This window comes from Dufourea novaeangliae, unplaced genomic scaffold (assembly GCF_001272555.1).
Source record: "Dufourea novaeangliae isolate 0120121106 unplaced genomic scaffold, ASM127255v1 scaffold139, whole genome shotgun sequence".
Taxonomy (NCBI): domain Eukaryota; kingdom Metazoa; phylum Arthropoda; class Insecta; order Hymenoptera; family Halictidae; genus Dufourea; species Dufourea novaeangliae.
Genome location: NW_015374013.1, coordinates 481,173 through 499,922, shown reverse-complemented (window position 1 = coordinate 499,922; position 18,750 = coordinate 481,173). Strand labels below are relative to the sequence as shown.

General features: G+C 44.6%; 4 protein-coding genes across 11 annotated transcripts; 1 reads left to right on the top strand and 3 right to left on the bottom strand.

Moving 5' to 3' along the window:
- Positions 1 to 425: 425 nt before the first annotated feature.
- LOC107188651 (splicing regulatory glutamine/lysine-rich protein 1-like) lies at positions 426 to 4,608 on the bottom strand. Of its 5 annotated transcripts, none has more exons than XM_015576981.1 (3): positions 4,374 to 4,608; positions 2,351 to 2,408; positions 426 to 2,227 (listed from the first exon to the last, which is right to left on the bottom strand). In XM_015576981.1, exon 3 carries the CDS (start codon positions 2,174 to 2,176, stop codon positions 818 to 820), a length of 1,359 nt encoding a protein of 452 aa, XP_015432467.1. In that variant the 5' UTR covers positions 2,177 to 2,227; positions 2,351 to 2,408; positions 4,374 to 4,608; the 3' UTR covers positions 426 to 817. The 5 variants fall into 5 exon arrangements, with proteins under 5 accessions (XP_015432467.1, XP_015432463.1, XP_015432462.1 ...); XM_015576977.1 differs by lacking the exon at positions 4,374 to 4,608 and adding an exon at positions 3,841 to 4,108; XM_015576976.1 differs by lacking the exon at positions 4,374 to 4,608 and adding an exon at positions 3,318 to 3,923.
- Positions 4,609 to 10,194: 5,586 nt separating this feature from the next.
- LOC107188640 (alpha-1,6-mannosyl-glycoprotein 2-beta-N-acetylglucosaminyltransferase) lies at positions 10,195 to 15,061 on the top strand. Of its 3 annotated transcripts, XM_015576959.1 has the most exons (7): positions 10,195 to 10,439; positions 10,759 to 10,942; positions 11,435 to 11,857; positions 11,957 to 12,266; positions 13,458 to 13,754; positions 14,115 to 14,365; positions 14,459 to 15,061. In XM_015576959.1, exons 1-7 carry the CDS (start codon positions 10,433 to 10,435, stop codon positions 14,685 to 14,687), a joined length of 1,701 nt encoding a protein of 566 aa, XP_015432445.1. In that variant the 5' UTR covers positions 10,195 to 10,432; the 3' UTR covers positions 14,688 to 15,061. The 3 variants fall into 3 exon arrangements, with proteins under 3 accessions (XP_015432445.1, XP_015432446.1, XP_015432447.1); XM_015576960.1 differs by lacking the exon at positions 13,458 to 13,754; XM_015576961.1 differs by lacking the exon at positions 14,459 to 15,061 and having other exon boundaries at positions 13,458 to 13,731; positions 14,115 to 14,358.
- Positions 14,799 to 16,368, bottom strand: LOC107188641 (protein D2-like). The gene is made up of 5 exons (XM_015576962.1): positions 16,223 to 16,368; positions 16,035 to 16,147; positions 15,825 to 15,945; positions 15,426 to 15,639; positions 14,799 to 15,361 (listed from the first exon to the last, which is right to left on the bottom strand). The coding sequence occupies exons 1-5, from the start codon at positions 16,239 to 16,241 to the stop codon at positions 15,223 to 15,225; spliced, it is 606 nt and encodes a 201-aa protein (XP_015432448.1). The 5' UTR covers positions 16,242 to 16,368; the 3' UTR covers positions 14,799 to 15,222.
- A 424-nt stretch (positions 16,369 to 16,792) lies between these two features.
- Positions 16,793 to 18,493, bottom strand: LOC107188645 (protein D2-like). Of its 2 annotated transcripts, none has more exons than XM_015576970.1 (3): positions 18,420 to 18,493; positions 17,324 to 17,575; positions 16,793 to 17,217 (listed from the first exon to the last, which is right to left on the bottom strand). In XM_015576970.1, the coding sequence occupies exons 2-3, from the start codon at positions 17,517 to 17,519 to the stop codon at positions 16,865 to 16,867; spliced, it is 549 nt and encodes a 182-aa protein (XP_015432456.1). In that variant the 5' UTR covers positions 17,520 to 17,575; positions 18,420 to 18,493; the 3' UTR covers positions 16,793 to 16,864. The 2 variants fall into 2 exon arrangements, with proteins under 2 accessions (XP_015432456.1, XP_015432455.1); XM_015576969.1 differs by lacking the exon at positions 18,420 to 18,493 and adding an exon at positions 17,884 to 18,070.
- Positions 18,494 to 18,750: the final 257 nt, after the last annotated feature.

The following is an 18,750-nucleotide window of genomic DNA, read 5'->3' as shown; positions in this document are numbered from 1 at the left end:
AGTGTATCGCGAATCAGTCGATCCATCTCGAGGAAAGTATATATATATGAAAAATATAATCTATCGATCGAACGATTAAATACTTCAAAAGTGTAAACTCCTCTACACAGCTCGATGAAAGAAACGTTGGACGTCGACAAAGGGAAGAGATTTTTACCGTTACACGCTTTCCCCATAAATTACATTCGGTCGCTCGGTAATAAAAAGATGCTCTTTAGTGTAACGGTAAGTACGTGTAAGACACGTTGTACAAGAGTAATGTACGGTCACGGTTTAAAACTGAAATCGTTAATACGCGCCAATGTCGTTTTACAAACGAGACCTTGTCGCGAGAAATTGCAGTGTACCATCGCGAGCACACTCGACTTTCGCTAGGGGAAAAAGTGGCGTAGAAAAATGGTCACAGACCGCTTGGTATTTATTTCTTTTTTTTTTTTTTAACATTTATTTCAGTCCTTGAAATAAATTTACGAAGTGCTAGAAAACCTTTCTTCTAAGTGACTTTTTCTCCTAGCGGAAGCCGAGTTTGCTCACGAGAGTACAGTGTGTTGTACGGTGTTTGGCAAACGCGTTCTTCGAAACGAAACTATTAACGAAAAAACAACGTACAAAGGGCCCGAGGTTAGTACGATCAATGAGTGAACGAACAACCATACTTCCGCGCTAAATCGACCGAATTATTCGACAGTTTTTCAGTGAACATTATTGTTACAACGCTTGTACCGAGAATCTGGCTTATGGCACGAATACCGCTGTGACTTCGCGTGAAGAAAAAAAAACTGCATGATGCCGCGTATATATAAAACTCTGCGGTAATTTACATGATTGTACACCATTTCTTGCCAGCTGCGTCGTTTACAGATTTATTGATCTCGTCGTCCGTGAGATCCAGTTTGTTGCTCTGAAATTTCAACTCCGACACAGGAGTAGAGACTTGTATAGGCCTGCGGAGTCCTTTCAAAATGCTGATCGATGTGTTGAGCAAACTGTTCTCGGATTCAGTGGTCTTTTGCTTCTTCAATGAAAAATTCCACTCCTCGGTCTCGTGCTTCCGTTTTTTATCGCTTGGACTGCCGTTGCTAGTGGAAACAGTGTCGGATAAGCCAGTGCTGTAGCGCAATATCTTAAAATCTTCGGTCTCGTCCGACGGCAACAGAGACACGCTCGACGTGTTGACGAACATCGAATTGTTCGGCGAATATCTATGCTCGCGCAGCGTCACGTGACGCATTCTATTCAAAGAACGCCTGCCCGAAATGTTTCTCAGAGTCTTCCCGAAAGACCCGTCATGCGACGGCCGTAACAACGTCTCCGATTCCATGCAGCACGTCTCGGATAATTTCGAGTTATCCTTCATGCAATCGTTCAGCTTGATTTGCACGTCCCTCAACATTATTGAGGGATCGTACGAGACAAACGACACATCTTTATCCTCCGTCAATTCCTCGGTCTTCTCTTCCATTTTCTCGTTCTCTATTTCTTTGTCTGTCTCTTTCTTTGTCTCTTTCTCTTTTTTTGCCTCTTTCTCTTTCTTTGCCTCTTTCTCTTTCTTTGCCTCTTTCTCTTTCTGAGCATCGTTCTCGGACACGGTCTCACCCGCTTCGGATAATTCCGACGCGACGGATTCCTGAACGTTCACCGAGCTGCTACACATTTCGGTGTGCGACTCACTCTGAACATCCTCCTTCTCATTCATGCTGCTGCTCTCCGATTCCACTCGAGCTGACGGACTCTCTGCGATCCCTTTGTCCTTCGAATCCTTATGGCTTGACTTTCCTTCTTGGCTTCTCTTGGGACTATACTCGTTATCAAGGCTCAACGTTAAATCGTTTTCCTCGTATTCCTCTTCCGACTCCTTCGTTTCTATGGATTTGTTTATTTTCTCATCTTTCTCAGATTGCTGTTCCTCCTCCACGATCAACTGTTTGTTCGGATGCTCCTCTTCCCCAGAGATCTCAGCAGGTCCAGAAGGAGCATGATCGATACACTTCTCCGCAATGTCCTGGGTATTCTGGCAAGCATTTTCATTGACAGTTTTGTTCTGTACAGTCTCTTCCAGTGTAACTTCTGCCTCCTCCGATTCGGGCTGCATGTTTCTTTGCTTTGTTTCTGTGTTTTTATTCGCAGCAGCTAACTTCTTCTTGGTGCTACCCAGTGGCCTGCCAACCCGCTTCATAGGACGTATGGAATCAAATTTTCTTCTACTGTTTGACACACCAGGTTTACTCTGTAATAAACACGTTACCTTGTGTAACTCTAAAGGATAATAATTCAAGTAGTTGTTTCAATATTGCCACAGAACACAGACAGAAATGTTTGTGGTAATTATAGGGAGAGACCCTGAACTCACCTTAAAATTTTTCCTTTGTCCAGGCGATTTGCTTTTTTGTACATCAGTCAACTTAGACCTGGAACATGAACATATTGACACTGAAAACCGTTGAAACGAATCACGTGCGTATATACAGCTAATTTCCACCGAGTAAGAAGTATAATCCTCACGGAGATATAGCTTGATCGTAAATTAACACATCGAGCAACGGCACTCCGGCCTGTCTCCTGCATTCTGTTGTTTTATTTGTAATTAAAAAACTGCAAGTATTTATTACTATTTAGAATATTTGAAATTGTAGTTTCAATACACTGTATCATATATTAATGTGCCGTTATTCGTACGGCCATGAACGAGGTTTCAAACCACTATCTCCCCATATTACTATCAACTCGCACATCCCGATATCCGAAATATGTTTAAATACTTTACCCGGTTGACTCATTTTAAGATTACACTATATCTCCGCGAGGACTATACCGGAGGTGATGAGAGGTACATACTAATTTACAAAAAAAAATCTTGGCGAAAAAATCGAACCAAAGTTTCACCCTGTAGATTACTTTTGATTTAGACGCTATTTCAAGGTATCTCACTCGTTCCATAGATTTGCTCTACAAAAAGCTTCGTCGCCGGCATCAGTCACATAATCGAATTGCACGACTTTAAAGAAACGCCAGCAGAGTACGAAGGTTTTCGAACTACCCACAAGATCCGTGAATGTCGGCGGTTATCTGTCACCGAAATTAAATGACACTTGCCCCCCTTTATCCTCTGGCATTTCGGAGAAAAAGACGAGATCGCATAAGTGATCGAGAAGAACGATAATTCCATTCAGGCGGCAACGCATCTGTTCGCAGGCGAACCCGAAACGGAAGAATTCGTACAAAAAGAAAAAGAAACGAACACGACTGATCGAAGGAACTATAAACTGTGAATTAGCTATTTAGCTGTTTCGTTGACCTTTTATTTAGTCTTTACAAACCTGTTCGGACTCTCGGATTCGCGTTGTCTCTCGTGTAAGTTCGTTTCAGAAGTTTTCGACGCTGCGGTCGTTGCCTTGAGTCGCCTCCGATTGTACAAATTCCTCTCATCGCCCCCAGGGGCCGCCTTCTTTGGCGTCTTACCCATGGTGTTAGCGTACGTTTACGCACGACTTGCCCTGCCTCTACGTTAATTCTCGTATTAATCTTTCCACGCCCTTTCTCTTTTAGCCCCCGCGTGAACGCGACCAAGCCCCCGCCCGGACCGATTAATTACGGAACAACGAGTAAGTTTATTTGTACATTGCTTCCGCTTTTACCTATATCGATATATTTGATAGCGTACTCTCTCTCTTTCTCTATGACGCTCTCTCCCTCTCCCGCCCTACCCTCTATTTCTGGTTACTCCGCTGGCCAGTCACGACATTCCGCTCTATTCCGACAACGATAACGCGACAACAAGAAGCACAAGAGCCACAACGAACCAGTATGCACTGTAACAAGAGACACGTCGTGAACACACACCACTCAAAACGCAATATAATGAGCCACTTAGTTATTCCACCGAAGTCGTGATCGAAACGACGCTCGACACCCATACAAGTTTCTCGATGCTTGAACTGATGGAACAGTAGAGAAGCTTTCAAATTGGATAGGGATTTTTACGTAACCGACTCAACAGGAATACGCGTTCGCGACATCAACGGTAACAACGTCGTCGTCGCAGAGCAACATGCGTACACACTCGCGCAGCCGGCTGTTTGCTTTCTGTCCCACAGCGTAGTAGCGGTAAATTCCGTCGCTGCCAAACATTAGGAACAAGCGCGAATGTAGCTGGGCGCTGCTGTCGCAACTGCCTTGCCAGAAGCAAAATGTCAGTCCGATACAACTGGATACATACAACAGTTATTTCAATTCAGAACCATGTGGAAACCGTAACATCTTTTGGGTACTATTTGCAGATTCACGGGTCGGTTCCTTTCACGATTTCATTTAATTTCCAGTAGTGAGTATAAAAATAAGAATTATTTATGTCTGATACCGGCAACTTCGCTTACCTTAATCAGAGACGAAGTATACACAGGATAGACCATAAACCATAGACATATATAATAGACTGCAGGGTCTTATGGTAGGGATAAAGTCAGCACTAGAGAAAGAGGGCAGTAACTGGAGTAACTTTCCTCTCTTTCTAATAGAGCTGATGGTGGGGGATTCTCCTACGGCTATAGTGGAGGCATTAGCAGGACGATTATCGCGAGTGATCGCGAGCGAGCAATTGAATTGGATAAACGTATTGTACCGTAGCGCGTCGTATTGTCTTTCAAACTTTTACATCATTATACTTTATATATTTGTTTATTCCAATAAACATACGTCAGTTATCATAAGCTTCATTCGATCGAATCGGCTTAAATATAAGTACATAAACATTGTACAATTATGTACTAACTATAGTGGTCTGTTTCAATAGATTTCTACAAAAGTACTTGGACTATAATAGTATCTCCAGAAACTGCCATTGTTGGTGCCATTATTATGCAATGTATTCACGGAAGAACATTGTTAAAATCACATTTATTTGCAACGGTTGAGACTGTATCTCGTCATGCGTACCCCGGTTAGTTCACTTTGAACAGCTCTTACACCGTTATACGGATACCTTTCGTTTAGCTGAAGCACTCAATTTGTAGCTGAAAGTACGTAGATTAATCCACTGTTATTGATAATAACAATAAACGACCATAACACTGTTAAAATCGCACTTTATTTGCAACTGTTGACACTGTATCTCGTCATGCGTACCCCGGTTAGTTCACTTTGCATAGCTCTTACACCGTTATACGGATAGCTTTCGTTTAGCTGAAGCATTCAATTTGTAGCTGAAAGTACGTAGATTAATCCACTCTTATTGATAATAACAATAAACGGCCAGAACACTGTTAAAATCGCATTTAAACGCGGAGTACCACTATTTTTTTGAACGGTGGCGCCATCCGTGGCAAATCGGTGAAACTGCTAACCAATTATATGGCTAGTAGTTTCAGCGATTCGCCACGGATGGCGCCACAGGTTGAAAATATAGTGTTATTCCGCAATTAAATGCGATTTTCACAGTGTTCTGGTCGTTTATTATTATTTTCAATGACAGTGGATTAATCTACGTTCTTTTAGCTTCAAAATCAATGCTAGATCAAGACGTAACGTGTCCATAAAACGTTGGAAGAGCTATTTAAAGTGAACTAAACGGGGTACGCATGGCGAGATACACTGTCAACCGTAGCAAACAAATGCGATTTTAACAATGTTCTTGCGATTACTGGTTTCCAGCCGTTAGACAATAGTAATCTACGTTCTTTAAACTTCGAATGTAATCCATGACGAGGAAAACTGATGCTCGTTTAGCAGTGTAAATCCGATCGAAAACTGTTGCAATTATATAACCACTAAACAGGCAACACTTTTCTTCGTCATGCATTACATTCGAAGTTTAAAGAATGTAGATTAGTACCCTATAACGGCTGATTCGTCTTGGCCAAGCACTCAGCTTGTAGCTGAAAGAACGTAGATTAATCTCCTGTCAGTGGCAATAACAATAAACGACCGGAACACTGTTAAAATCGCACTTTGTTTGCAACGGTTGACACTCTATCTCGTCATGCGTACCCCGCTTAGTTCACTTTAGACAGCTGTTACACCGTTATACGGACAGCTTTCGTTTAGATAAAGCACTCAATTTGTAGCTGACAGTACGTAGATTAATCCACTGATATTGATAATAACAAGAAACAACCAGAACGCTGTTAAAATCTCATTTAATCGCGGAATACCACTATTTTTTCGACCGGTGGCGCCACCATCTCGCAAATAAAGAAAATCTACTAACCACCGTCCAGTAACTACGAAATCTACTAACCACCATCACGCAAATAAAGAAAATCTACTAACCACCGTCCAGTAACTACTAAATCTACTAACCACCATCTCGCAAATAAAGAAAGTCTACTAACCACCGTCCAGTAACTACCAAATCTACTAACCGCCATCTCGCAAATAAAGAAAATCTACTAACCACCATCCAGGAACTACCAAATCTACTAACCACCATCTCGCAAATAAAGAAAATCTACTAACCACCGTGCAGTAACTACCACATCTACTAACCACCATCTCGCAAATAAAGAAAATCTACTAACCACCGTCCAGTAGTTACTGTCTGTTAGTGTTAGTGGTTAGTAGATTTTCCTTATTTTGCGAGATGGTGGTTAGTAGATTTGGTAGTTACTGGACGGTGGTTAGTAGATTTTCTTTATTTGCGAGATGGTGGTTAGTAGATTTCGTAGTTACTGGACGGTGGTTAGTAGATTTCGTAATTACTGGACGGTGGTTAGTAGATTTTCTTTATTTGCGAGATGGTGGTTAGTAGATTTGGTAGTTACTGGACGGTGGTTAGTAGATTTTCTTTATTAGCGAGATGGTGGCGCCACCGGTCAAAAAAATAGTGGTACTCCACGATAAAATGCGATTTTAACAGTGTTCTGGTCGTTTATTGTTATTATCAATAACAGCGGATTAATCTAGGTACTTTCAGCTACAAATTGAGTGCTTTATCTAAACGAAAGCTATCCGTATAACGGTGTAAGAGCTGTCGAAAGTAAACTAAACGGGGTACACTTGACGAGATACAGTGTCAACCGTTGAAAATAAATGCGATTGTAACAGTGTTCTGGTCGTTTATTGTTATTGCCAATGACAGGGAATTAATCGACGTTCTTTAAGCTACACGTCGAATGCTTTGTCAAGACAAATACCGTCTTCAAAGCTTCATAAAGGTTTCATAAGTTTGTTGCCGAAATTTTGATTACCGGTGGCATACGATAGACGTGTGTAATACTTTGCAGTAGTCCTCTACCGGATTCAATCTGTTGTTACTGCATGTGGATTACGGGACAATGAACGGTAGTGAAATGGCTTGCGTCAGTATACGTTTGAAACGTGATCCTTTATCGCTGTTGCTTATACAACTCTCTAGCTCGGTCGAATGTTGCTCGTGCAACTGGCGAATTGGGACTGACACTATTAATACGAAATAACTTGGTCAAGTCGTCTTAACAAAAGTCCGGTACTTTGTGTTAAATGGAGGAAGGAAAGCGACGGCTCGTGAACCCGTATCCACCCCCTACTGCCTTGGAACATAGTAGGCTAGTCCCGTATGTACTCCTAGTGGAAGCCGAGTTTGCTCGCCGTTATACAAACTTAATCAATCATACACACCCGCTTACGCAGAGTATGTGCATATATTCATAGTTAACATTAAGCCCATCACTTCAGATGTGCAAGTCCTTGGCTGTGAGGAATGTGCAAATAATTTTTCTGGCTGAAATGTTGGATCCCCGTAGAAATGGTTAAATGAAAAAACGACTCGAGTCTTGTACGCACGTCGTCCCATCTACTGGATCGCATTCGAGGAAATACGACATAGATTCGTTCGCGACATGGCCTGGACAAGGTACAGCAGCGGGACTAGTAAACGGGTATTATCAGTCGAGAAACGACGGTTATCGACGTCGCGAACCGAGCAATGACGGAGTGTTGGCGAAACGGGGGACGCAACGTAACGCAAACGGCGAGCAACGACGAAAAGTTCCGCGGGATGGCGGGACAAGGGGATCGATCGTCTCGATGGAAATCCCACCCCCTGAAGGGGTCGGCGTGGGGTGTGCCCGTGCAACGTGCATCGTGCAGCGAAGAGGGTGGCAACGTGCAGCTTGCAACGTGGGGTGTACACGGTGGTGGTACGTCGCGCGTATGGACACAAGAGCCAGCGGAAGGTGGGCGGAGTCGTTGTCGTGTTCGATACGATTTTAAGAACGGACGACCGCAGTTTCGTCGGCAAATCGTTCGTGTCACGAGCAACGCGATAAAAACGGCAGAAAATCTTACAGACGGCAGCAATGACACGATGTTACACCCGCCCCGTGTTTCTTGTGATCGATTTCGATGTGCTCGCCGATAGGTGATCAGTCGAGACGAAGACGTTTCGGGACCGCGGATTCGCCTGATTACATCGAAACATCCCGATGGTGAAGCCGCGTAAGTAAACCCATTCGTCGCTCTGTATCGACGTCTCGTGATTTCATCCCGACTTTCAACGTATGTCTCTGCCCTCGTCCATGCCCCGTTCTCTGACTCGTGTCCCGGACCAGACCTACGGATCGATATTCCATGGTTCTCGTCTGTTCCACATCGCGTTCTTCTCCTCCCTCTTCCTTTCTCGTGTCAACATACATACACAGACATTTCTTTTCCTTCGATTCATTCCTCGCCTCTGCCTTTTTCTACGCTGTAATCTCTATTTAATCCTGATCCTCGTTTCCTAACCCTATAACTAACCTATCGTTACACCCCCCCTCTCCCCTCCCTATTTCTCATTTCTTTGTTTCTGTTTCTCTATACGCCCACCTCCAGTTCGTTCGGTATCGTTATCCGTCTGCGGTAGAAATCTGTGTGGAAACGCGAGACCGCGATACGATTGACTTTTCCGATTTACCTTGAAAATGAACGCGTGACTAACACGCTTCCAGTCGCGTTTGCAATCGCGCCACAAGCGGGTTAGCCGTCACACGATACGTGACGCGCGGTACGCGGTGGTTCGTGCGCGTCTGGACGTATCTGGAACGATGCAACGCGTTCGCTTCGATCAGCCGCCGAGAAATATTCACTGAGACATTCCACGGTTGCTCTTTTGACAACGACTATAGACCGAAGGATACCCGAATAACCAGCGAAACGACGATAGGGTGGGGGGGGAGGCTGTGCAATGACCAGTTCTGTTTTGAAATTCCGATAAAGACGCATCGAATCGCGGAACGGGAGGACGGCCGAAAAAGAGGAAGGAAGGGAGAACACTCGTGCACTGCAACGCGACGGGACATAGCCGAAATTCGGAGAACCGTGGAGAAGGAGAAAAACGAGAAGGTTAAAGAGTTTTATCGTGGTTCAAGCTCCTTCCGTTCAAGTAGCACATTCCGGCTTCCCTCCTCTCTTCCCTTCCCATGTTTCCTTGCCCCGCGCAACGAGGATATCGCGGTTGGCTCTCGTTCTCGCGGATATCCGCATTGTTTCGCGTCAACCAGCCAAGTCAGCTGACCTAGATCGCAAAGGAACGAAGCAAAATGGTACCTATATCGAGCCACTCGATGCTCGTCTACGGAACACTAGTCGCGATCCCGTGACCAAGAGGGTCTCGACGACGTTGCTTCTTTTCGCCTCTACTTCTCCCCCCCCCCCCCTAATTCGGCGTTCCACGTCGTCAGCTTCACCGTTGTTCCTTTCATCGCATCGTTCGCTCGCACGTCAGCCGTGAACTGACGAGTTGCTCAGTGTCGTTTACTGCTATCCCGTGTTTCGAAATCGAACTATTTTTCTCCTGGTTGTTTTTTTCCGGATTCGTTATTTTCCTGAATTTTCAGTTCCAAGATTTCGATTCCCGAATCATTCTGGTCGACGAACGGAATTTCCTGATAAACTAGATTTCGGTTCCGTGTCGCATCGGTTCGACGACACCGCGACTAACCGTTGCCTCTTCACGATCTCCGTCGCTTCTCCGTTCCGACTAACCGCGAGTTCGCGTGCCGTTCTAAAAATACGTTTTAACAGCGGGTCGACGTGGTCCAAGGGACACGAGCGACGTAAGAAAACAAAAAAATTCGAGGAACCGGATTGGATCGTTGGATTCCATCTCGTAGCTGACGAAACGGAAATGTTCCGCCGGACACGGAAAAGCGCGGGAACCTCCGTTCCGATCCGTTCCTCGTGTCTCCCCCTAAGAACCATTTAACCATCGATGTTTCCTTGCAGATCTCGTCGACATGAAAAAGTATCCGTCGCGTCTGTTCTCCGACTCGAGGTAAGATAGGATTTCGCCATCCCGGCGAGCCACGCGGAACCGCGAACGTCCAAGGATGGCCGCCAAAAAGGTTCACGAAGAACAGTGTCCTCGGCTACGCGTTCACATAAACGATAGCTTTCCGGCGAACAAACTCCTGGGAAACGAGAGGCAACGATTTAACGTACCGTCAAACTTGTTTCAGAGCGACCGTTTAGGAATGTCAGGATGAGAGGTGAGTGAAGAAACGATATCGTTCGTTACCGGTTTCCTTCCTTTCGCTAAAATCACGAACACGAAATCACGTATTCTCGCGATTGATCACGACTGGTCTTTGGACTTTGCCAAATAAATTACGAGACACGGGAACGCGACGGGTTGTCGACGTTGCTCGCAGGCACTTAAACCGGTCTGATTTTGTTACCGGTATTACGCCATCAAACCTATACCGAAACCAATATATTACCGAAAATCAAAATAAATACCGGTATATTCACGTTTCGGTAAAAGTCCCTAGTAGCTCGTTCGCGAAATTGCATCGTGAACGTTTACAGGAGGAACGGTACTGGGAGGAACAAGATCGATCCGTGGAACCTTTCTGAGAACGCTCATTGTCTTTTTCCTGGCGTCGTTTCTTTGGCTTCAGCTTCATGTGATCAGCCTGACCGGTCGAGATTCCACCGGGCAGTCCTCCCCGAACGAAACGCTGTTCGCCCTTGTGCCGCAAGAGTTGCACAGGTAAAGGGATCCTATTTGAGATCGATCTAAACGAATGGATGAACATTTGGACATGACGGTTCGGTAGCGCACGGATCAGAGTAGAGTGGTCCAATGCATGACATGTACAGCATTGGTCGAATAGATTGGAATAGGGTAGAATAGAGTAGAGCAGGGTTTCCGAAACTGTGTTCCGCGACAATTTCGAAAGGTATTATCATCAAAGTAATTATTTATTCATATTTTTATATGTATATTATATTATAGTTTTATATTTCAAAATAATTACTAAATAAATAATGTTTGAATAACATTTTTTTTTTTTAATTTTTTACTAGTAGGAATTACCCAACCTATAAAATAAGCTAAGTGTTCCGTTAAAATTTCCGGGTTTGCGAAGTGTTCCATTGCAGAAAAAGGTTTGGGAAACCCTGGAGTAGAGTAACGTAGGATAGAATAGAAGAGCTGATTCGACGAAGTAACAAGCAAACCGATTTCGTTCGTTTCTCGCAGGTTTCTCAAGGATCGTCGGAATGGGTCATCCACGTCGAGCAACTCGAGCTCGGAGACGTTAACCGAGTTCGAGATAGCGGAAATTCGGCGCAATATCGAAAAGGCGAATGCCGCGCAAAGGGTGTACAACGAGGAAGCCTTCGGTCCGTTGGCCCCCGACGCCCCCGTGATTGTGGTCCAAGTGCACACCCGTCTCACCTATCTCAGACATCTAATCGTGTCTTTGGCCCAGGCCAAAGGGATCGAGCAAACCCTACTCGTCTTTAGTCACGATGTCTGGCACCCGGACATAAATTATCTCGTCCAAAGCGTCGACTTTTGCCGGGTGATGCAAATATTTTACCCACACAGCATACAGACCCATCCACGCACGTTTCCCGGCGAGGATCCCAACGATTGTCCCCGGAATATTCGCAAGGAACAGTGAGTAACCGCGTGTCGGCTGTTCGCTGTGACGATATTCGCTTATAACCCTGCCAATTTGTCGACGACAGTTCGCTCTTTTGGGAATTGTTCGCGCAGGGCTTTGAATCTTGGCTGCGTGAACGCCAAACATCCGGATCTCTATGGGCACTACCGAGAATCCAAGTTCACGCAGACGAAGCACCACTGGTGGTGGAAGGCCAATCGTGTGTTCGATCAGCTTTTCGTGACGAGAAATCACACCGGCATGGTTCTATTTCTCGAGGAGGACCATTACGTCGCCGAGGACTTCTTGCATGTTCTCAGACTGATGGAACGCACCTGCAAGCATAGCTGCGAGAGATGCAACGTTCTGTCTTTAGGCACTTATCTGAAGACGTACAATTATTTCGCCGACATCAGTCGAAAGGTGAGAATCCCGAATTTCCGACCGATTCGCGATATTCAAACACGTCCGTTCTTCCCCTCTCGTCGATAGCGTTGTTAGAACGATCCGAGCGCCGCGAGCGATCTCCGTGCCGATACTTTTCGATGCTGGTTCGCCGGGAAATTTCATCCACCCCATGTTTCGATTCAGTCGATCCGGAGCTTTAGTTGCTTCGAGTAGTTTCCCGCCATCCGTGCTAACCGTGGTGGCTATTTGCTGTCTCTCTTTCTCCTTTTTTTTTCTCTCTCTCTCTCTCTCTCCCTATCTGTCTATATGTATATACAGTGGGGGACAAAACAAAGTATTCGTACACAAAGTATCTCTCTCTCTCTCCCTATCTGTCTATATGTATATACAGTGGGGGACAAAACAAAGTATTCGTACACCCTTTAAAACGGAACCACTTTTTTCAAATTGGTCCGAGTGACTTGAGGTCTTTTGTGAAGTCTAGGAACATTAGTTTACTAAACGATGTATACAAAAAGATTTGAAAAAGTTTCATTATAACCTCAAATTAAAAAGTTGCAAAGAACGACCTTTACTATTTTTATCGTGATTCCGCCTATTGCAACTTTTTCAATTTCTTTTTACACGTCATTTACTAACCTAGTCTCCCTCACTTCACAAAAGACCTCTATTCGTTTGGAGGAATTTTAAAGTTGTCCCGTTTAAAAGGTGCACAATACTTTTGTCCCCCAATGTACCTATCCATCTATCAATCCATCTATTTACGTATCTATCAATCTATCTATCAATCCTATCTATTCTATCTATCTCGTTCGCATTTCTGCTCTCCCAGTAGCGTCAGTCTTTTTCTCTGAAGTTCGTAAAAGGGAAAAAGAGAGAGACGAAAGCAACAAAGAATTAAGGGATATCATTTCAGGGGGCGTTATTGTCAGTAGCGATAGTGGTGATAATAGTGGTAGTAGAAAAACTAGAGCTGCGGCTGATTGGTAATTCGACGTTGAATAAACGGGGATATCGAAGATGCGACGGTTTGCATCGGATGGCACATGCGAAACTTTCTCGATTTTGGAAGGGCACACCGATCGTGCCGCGTGTTAATTTCTCGAAGCCAGGTGCGTACCGCCTGTAACGAACAACTAGCTCCATCTCGCAATCAGTGTGAATATCTGTGTGTCGATGTTTCACGCACGGGGGCCCGTCCATTAGTTCCTTGGCGTCAACAGCGCCCTGCAAAAGGAGCTTCTGCGTGGATTAAAAAGGCGGCAAACTGCGACGGGGCAACAACAGTCGTCGGCAAAAGTCGAGGTCGTCGGTGGAACAGGGGGATTTCCGAGCAACGGCGTCGCCACCGGCACGAGTACAACCGGAAACTCCACAGCAAGCGGAAACGGTAGCGGCGCTACCGGGGCCGTGTCGTCTACCGGTCGGAACGCGCTCACGGCGCAACATGTTCCCGCATGGGCTTTCCAGCTCCTACCCGGTCTCTACAATCATTATCAAAAGGTTCCCGATATCTTTCGACGATTCCAATTCGAGAATTATATAGCCGATCTTTCGTTTCGAAACATCCGTGGAACCGTCCTCTCACGTGTTCCCTCATTTCGATTCCACTTTACTAGTTCCGTTTCGTCTCGTTTCGTCTCGTCTCATTTTCTCCCATCCCCCGTCCTGTACTTGTCTTGTTTCACGAGACTCGTCACCATACATTCCTCGTGCAGTAAACGATCTTTTCGAAATATATTCATTCGAGAACCGGGCACGTGTTCGCGCGCCGATCATCCCATGATATTCCGTTCTGTCCCCGTGATCTCATTCCCGACGATCTTTCCACTCGATGTAAACCATCCCCATCGCTTCCAACAGGCCGAGGTTATCCCTTGGATATCGAGCAAACACAACATGGGAATGGCGTTCAACCGTGTAACTTGGAACAAACTTCGAAAGTGTACCGCGGAATTTTGTTCGTACGACGATTACAATTGGGACTGGAGCCTTCAGCATATAGCGCAATCATGTCTACCGCCTAGCAAAGGCGCCGGTGTCGTGCCGCGAATCGAATCCGGCCTAATCACGATGATGATGAGAGCACCCAGAGTATTTCACATCGGTGAATGGTAAGTAGAAGCAAACAGTTCTCTTCTTTATCATCTACCTATCTTATCTAACTTTCCCACTGCCACTTTCTCGCACGAATTTCCCCATTTCAGCGGTGTTCACCACAAAAAGACCAACTGCGAATCGACATCCACGGTCGCAAAGGTTCAGAATGTACTAAAGACCGCCCAGCCGCATCTGTTTCCTACTCAACTGACGCTCACAGTAGCTGGTACTGCAAAAAAATCGAAGCTCAGGAAAGGCAACGGCGGATGGGGCGACGTACGAGACCATCGACTCTGTTGGAACATTACAGTTTATCCGGACCTCGCTTTACCTTGATATCGAATCGCGATCGAATCGTTGTTTCAGTCAGTGGCGTGCCTCGAATTCCGGAGAAAATTCTTTCGATTTGTAACACGTCCGCCTCGTGTCGCGTCTCGTCGTGTTTCGACACGACGTTTCCGTTTCGTTTACGAACGAACGACACTTCTCGAACAAGTTCCTCGCGATCACTCTCGCTCTCTGTCTCGAAATAACGTGCGTGGCAGACCACTAGAATGTTTCTGGGACAATATTCTGGATTCGAGAGGCGTCGAACCGAGAAACGATTCGTAAACTGTAGCCATCCACGAGTCGCGGTATTCTACATAGGGTACATTTTATATTTATAACGACACCAACGAAAATAAACGAATCGACCGATTTTCTCGTAATCCGTTCACCGTTTAAACTTTATTATAAATATCTCTTGTAACACGGATCACAGTTAAATTTATATTACTCCCGGATACCGTGTCAGAGTGATTTTTCGTACCACCACCTGTATTAAAATTCGATTAAATCGGGACGATGTTCCGGAAGCGAAAGTGCGATATTAAAATCCTAAAAGCTTCGAGTATTTGGGCACATTCTCGTCGTACTCCACCTTCATAAAGTTACCCGCTATCGGACCCTCTAGATTGTATTTCTCTGCAAATTTCTTTATAGAAAATCGCGTTCGTCGTTGACCGTCCCTGGAATTTGTACAGAGAGATCCCGTTAATTATACCGCATTCGATAAACTGTGAAACTTTTTACCTGTTACTCAATCGTCTCTCGTCGAACGTGATAGACCCTTGATTTTGTCTGTAAACAAGAAAAACGTATCTATGTTTCCCGGAATCTTTGGGCGGTGCCGGGCCCACATACTCGGCGAGCACCTCTCCTTTCGCGACGTTCTCCTCCGGTATATTTCCGACAAGCCAATGTCGAAACTCTCGATTGTACCCTCTTCTCAGCGGTACGTCTGGATCTGCGAGCAAACGGAACGTATCAACAACGACGGGCCTTTCGATCAACCGGTAACGAAGATGGCGATGCAACGAAAAAACCTGTTTTCTCGAATCGAATCGTTATATCGGCCACGGTGAAAGTTACCGCGAGGCTCGAGAAGCCTCGAGGCAAGGTGAAATTAACATGGCGATACCCTTCGTATACCTGTCATTACAAGTGTGTAGAGAACTCCCCCTTCATGTTTGTAGTGGATTTCGGGGATCTCTTGAGTTTCGGTCGGTGTTAATTCGTTTCCGAAGTCTATCGATTTAGTTCCATACTTGACCTAATTCGTATCACCGATGAATACATCGTTAAAGTATACACAATAACACACATGACAGCCACTACGTATAACGGTTTCCTATAACGTACCTCAATTTTTTCGTCAGGCGCCGCACTTATTATGTCCGGTACAATTTTTGCTGCCTCGAATTCGGAACGAACATCCCCAGCCACGATAAAATGGAGGCCGCATATAAAAATTCCTACAAAATACGCGAGTTTACTTTAAAATCGAGCTACGTAACTATGGCTGGCGTTGCTTCACGTCGTATACGAACCTAGCGTCACAGAATACATCTTCTCCTGGCTTTTACGACACACCTAATACCTCGGAACTGCGGTTGGATTGCCTTTTTCTCGAAAAATGGTGCGGTACCTGCCCCCACCCCGTTTGACATTCAACGTACAACCTCCCACCAATCAATGTTACGCTCAACCTTTCCTTTCGTATATCGCACTGGTCTCCAAGCCTTGTCAGAATAGGAGTGTATATATATATATATATATATATATATATATATATATATATATACGTATGTATACGTCTCGCCTATTAGAAATACTCTGGAACCGCATCCACTATTGGAACGGTATCGAAAATTATGAGTTACGCTTACAATCCGTGTGTATATCACACTACAAGATGAAGTCAGTGAACTTACAAAAATGTTACATACATATGTGTATGTATGGTTAGTAAAAGATATTGTATAAGTTATAAGGAAGCCGTAGTAAGGGTCTAGAAGAGCCGTGTGTATATCGTCTTAACGATCATGTACTGGTCTCTTTTTTTAGGCGAAATTAGTAGAAAATATTAGTTAGAGTCAAATGAAAATAACATTCCTCGTTTCGTAAACTTTAATAATGCATTGATAGAAAAATCGAAATTTACAAAAATCTATACACGAGCAGAGACGAATTTATGCTCCCAACTGTTTGTATAAAAGAGGAACGTAGTCGTCGAATTCCGCTTGGAACATGTTCCCCGCGATCGGATCGCCGATTTTGTGTTTTGCAGCGAACTTTTTTATAGAGAATAATCCTCGATTGTCCCCACTTCGATTGGTCAATCGGTTTTCGTCGAACGTAATTTTCCCAGGCTGTTTGTACAGCAAAAACACGTATCGGTGAAGTCCCGTGTCCTTTGGCGGACCGGCACCGATATACTCGGAGAGAACTTCTCCTTTGGAAATGTCCGCGCCGGGAATGTTCCCTACCAACCAGTGATGCCACTCGCGAAACTTTGGATCTTTTCGGCTGGGCGCGTCAGGATCTATGACAATAGTCTCACTGTTTAACTGTTCTGCTCGTGAAAGTAATTACGGATTGCCGTGCCCATAGGCAATGGCTTAAACCATAGAGAAAACAAAAATACGTACCGGTCATGCAAAGTGTGTAATATTCGTTCGTACCCGCAGTCCAAATGACTGTAGGTTGATCTTTGACTTGAGTAGGGGTTAAAACTTTACCGATTTCCACAGATAGATTATTCGGATAAGTGACCGTCAATACATTTTCTGGAGCTTTATCGATGACGTCCGGCACGACGCCATGAGTTTGCAGTGCTTGTGCCATGGATGAAAGGAGACGAGTAGTAATTTCTACTAGAGGTTTTCCCGTTAAATGTTTAGCTAAAACAGTAAGGAACGGTATGTAGAATTAGCGACGTAAAATAACTTCTTTATCGGTGACGCAGAATCGTCCAAAAGCAAGAGCAAGACGAAGTGATCGTCAATTGCCGGCACTCGACAGAATTAATCGATCGAATAATGACGTAGTACTACACAGCTGTAATTATTTGGCCTTCTGCTATTGCAGGTGGGCTCACAAAAGTAAAAGAAAACATGCAGCGAAACCGGCAAAATTATGACTATTTCACGCGATACTATATCTCTAAATAATACGCGTTACGTGTTTCCAGATGTTCAGTGAGAATTACTTGCGCTCAAAAACAGCGATTGCATGCTCGAACACGAACAGCCTATCCAACAGACTGGAATCAAATTGATACACACTCCAAACTTTGAAACCCGGACCCACCCGGACCTTCGATAAGCGGTCTTATCGTCTGTTTCTTCTACCGAATATTCTTGGTTAATGCAACGTTATCGTTCCGGCTCCAACGAATCTCTGTGTTTATCGCTTAAATTCTCTAAAAGCAATGCGTATCAAATAGTGCCAGTTTACTGTATTCTACCAATCGGAAATCAGAACTGGCCAAGGTTCGCCGGGACACCAACATCTGAGTCATCAGCCGAAGTGAGAGTTCTCTCTTACGCAGTGATATTCAATGACAAACAAAGCATCCGAGACAATGCAAAGAAAAAAATGCAAATTGCGACTCACAATTTTTACAACGGTATAGTATTGTCTGCGGAATCCCGTTATATCCATATTGCGCATTAATAATCGTAAATTCTAACGTTTTTAGTTAATTCTACATAGTAATAATAAATGGGGTCAAACTACGCTTACCACGTGACTACTGTCTTCGACTAGCTGGCACCAGCGAATTTGATTCGTCGACACTTATAATATGAGTTCTCAACCATACATATAGGAATGAACCGATACAAGTAAATACGAGCACATTACTAGATACTTTTGTTTTGAAACCGAGTACTTTTGGTATCGATACCTGCAATCGCATCGAACAAAAGTACTCGTATCGAATGGTGAGTATCGACCTATGTAGTACTTTGGTAAGAGGAGTCATAGAACCCCCGAACTGTGTGGAGACCCCGTGTGTGTGAAAAGTGGGGTCATGGAACCCCCACGGGTGGCGCCAAAGAGTCCGTGTGGCGAA

Excerpts from the sequence above, each read along its gene's own strand:
- LOC107188651 (XM_015576976.1), bottom strand. The coding sequence starts at position 3,463 with ATGGGTAAGACGCCAAAGAAGGCGGCCCCTGGGGGCGATGAGAGGAAT. Across the intron at positions 2,409-3,317 it reads GAATCCGAGAGTCCGAACAG|GTCTAAGTTGACTGATGTAC; the intron begins GTTTGTAAAGAC and ends TTCATGTTCCAG. Across the intron at positions 2,228-2,350 it reads GACAAAGGAAAAATTTTAAG|AGTAAACCTGGTGTGTCAAA; the intron begins GTGAGTTCAGGG and ends TGTTTATTACAG.
- LOC107188640 (XM_015576959.1), top strand. Across the intron at positions 13,755-14,114 it reads TCTACAATCATTATCAAAAG|GCCGAGGTTATCCCTTGGAT; the intron begins GTTCCCGATATC and ends CGCTTCCAACAG. Across the intron at positions 14,366-14,458 it reads GTATTTCACATCGGTGAATG|CGGTGTTCACCACAAAAAGA; the intron begins GTAAGTAGAAGC and ends TCCCCATTTCAG.
- LOC107188641 (XM_015576962.1), bottom strand. Across the intron at positions 15,640-15,824 it reads CTACACACTTGTAATGACAG|ATCCAGACGTACCGCTGAGA; the intron begins GTATACGAAGGG and ends GTTTGCTCGCAG. Across the intron at positions 15,362-15,425 it reads GAGAGACGATTGAGTAACAG|GGACGGTCAACGACGAACGC; the intron begins GTAAAAAGTTTC and ends TACAAATTCCAG.
- LOC107188645 (XM_015576969.1), bottom strand. The coding sequence starts at position 17,908 with ATGCAATCGCTGTTTTTGAGCGCAA. Across the intron at positions 17,576-17,883 it reads ATCGCTGTTTTTGAGCGCAA|CTAAACATTTAACGGGAAAA; the intron begins GTAATTCTCACT and ends TTACTGTTTTAG. Across the intron at positions 17,218-17,323 it reads TTACACACTTTGCATGACCG|ATCCTGACGCGCCCAGCCGA; the intron begins GTACGTATTTTT and ends CTATTGTCATAG.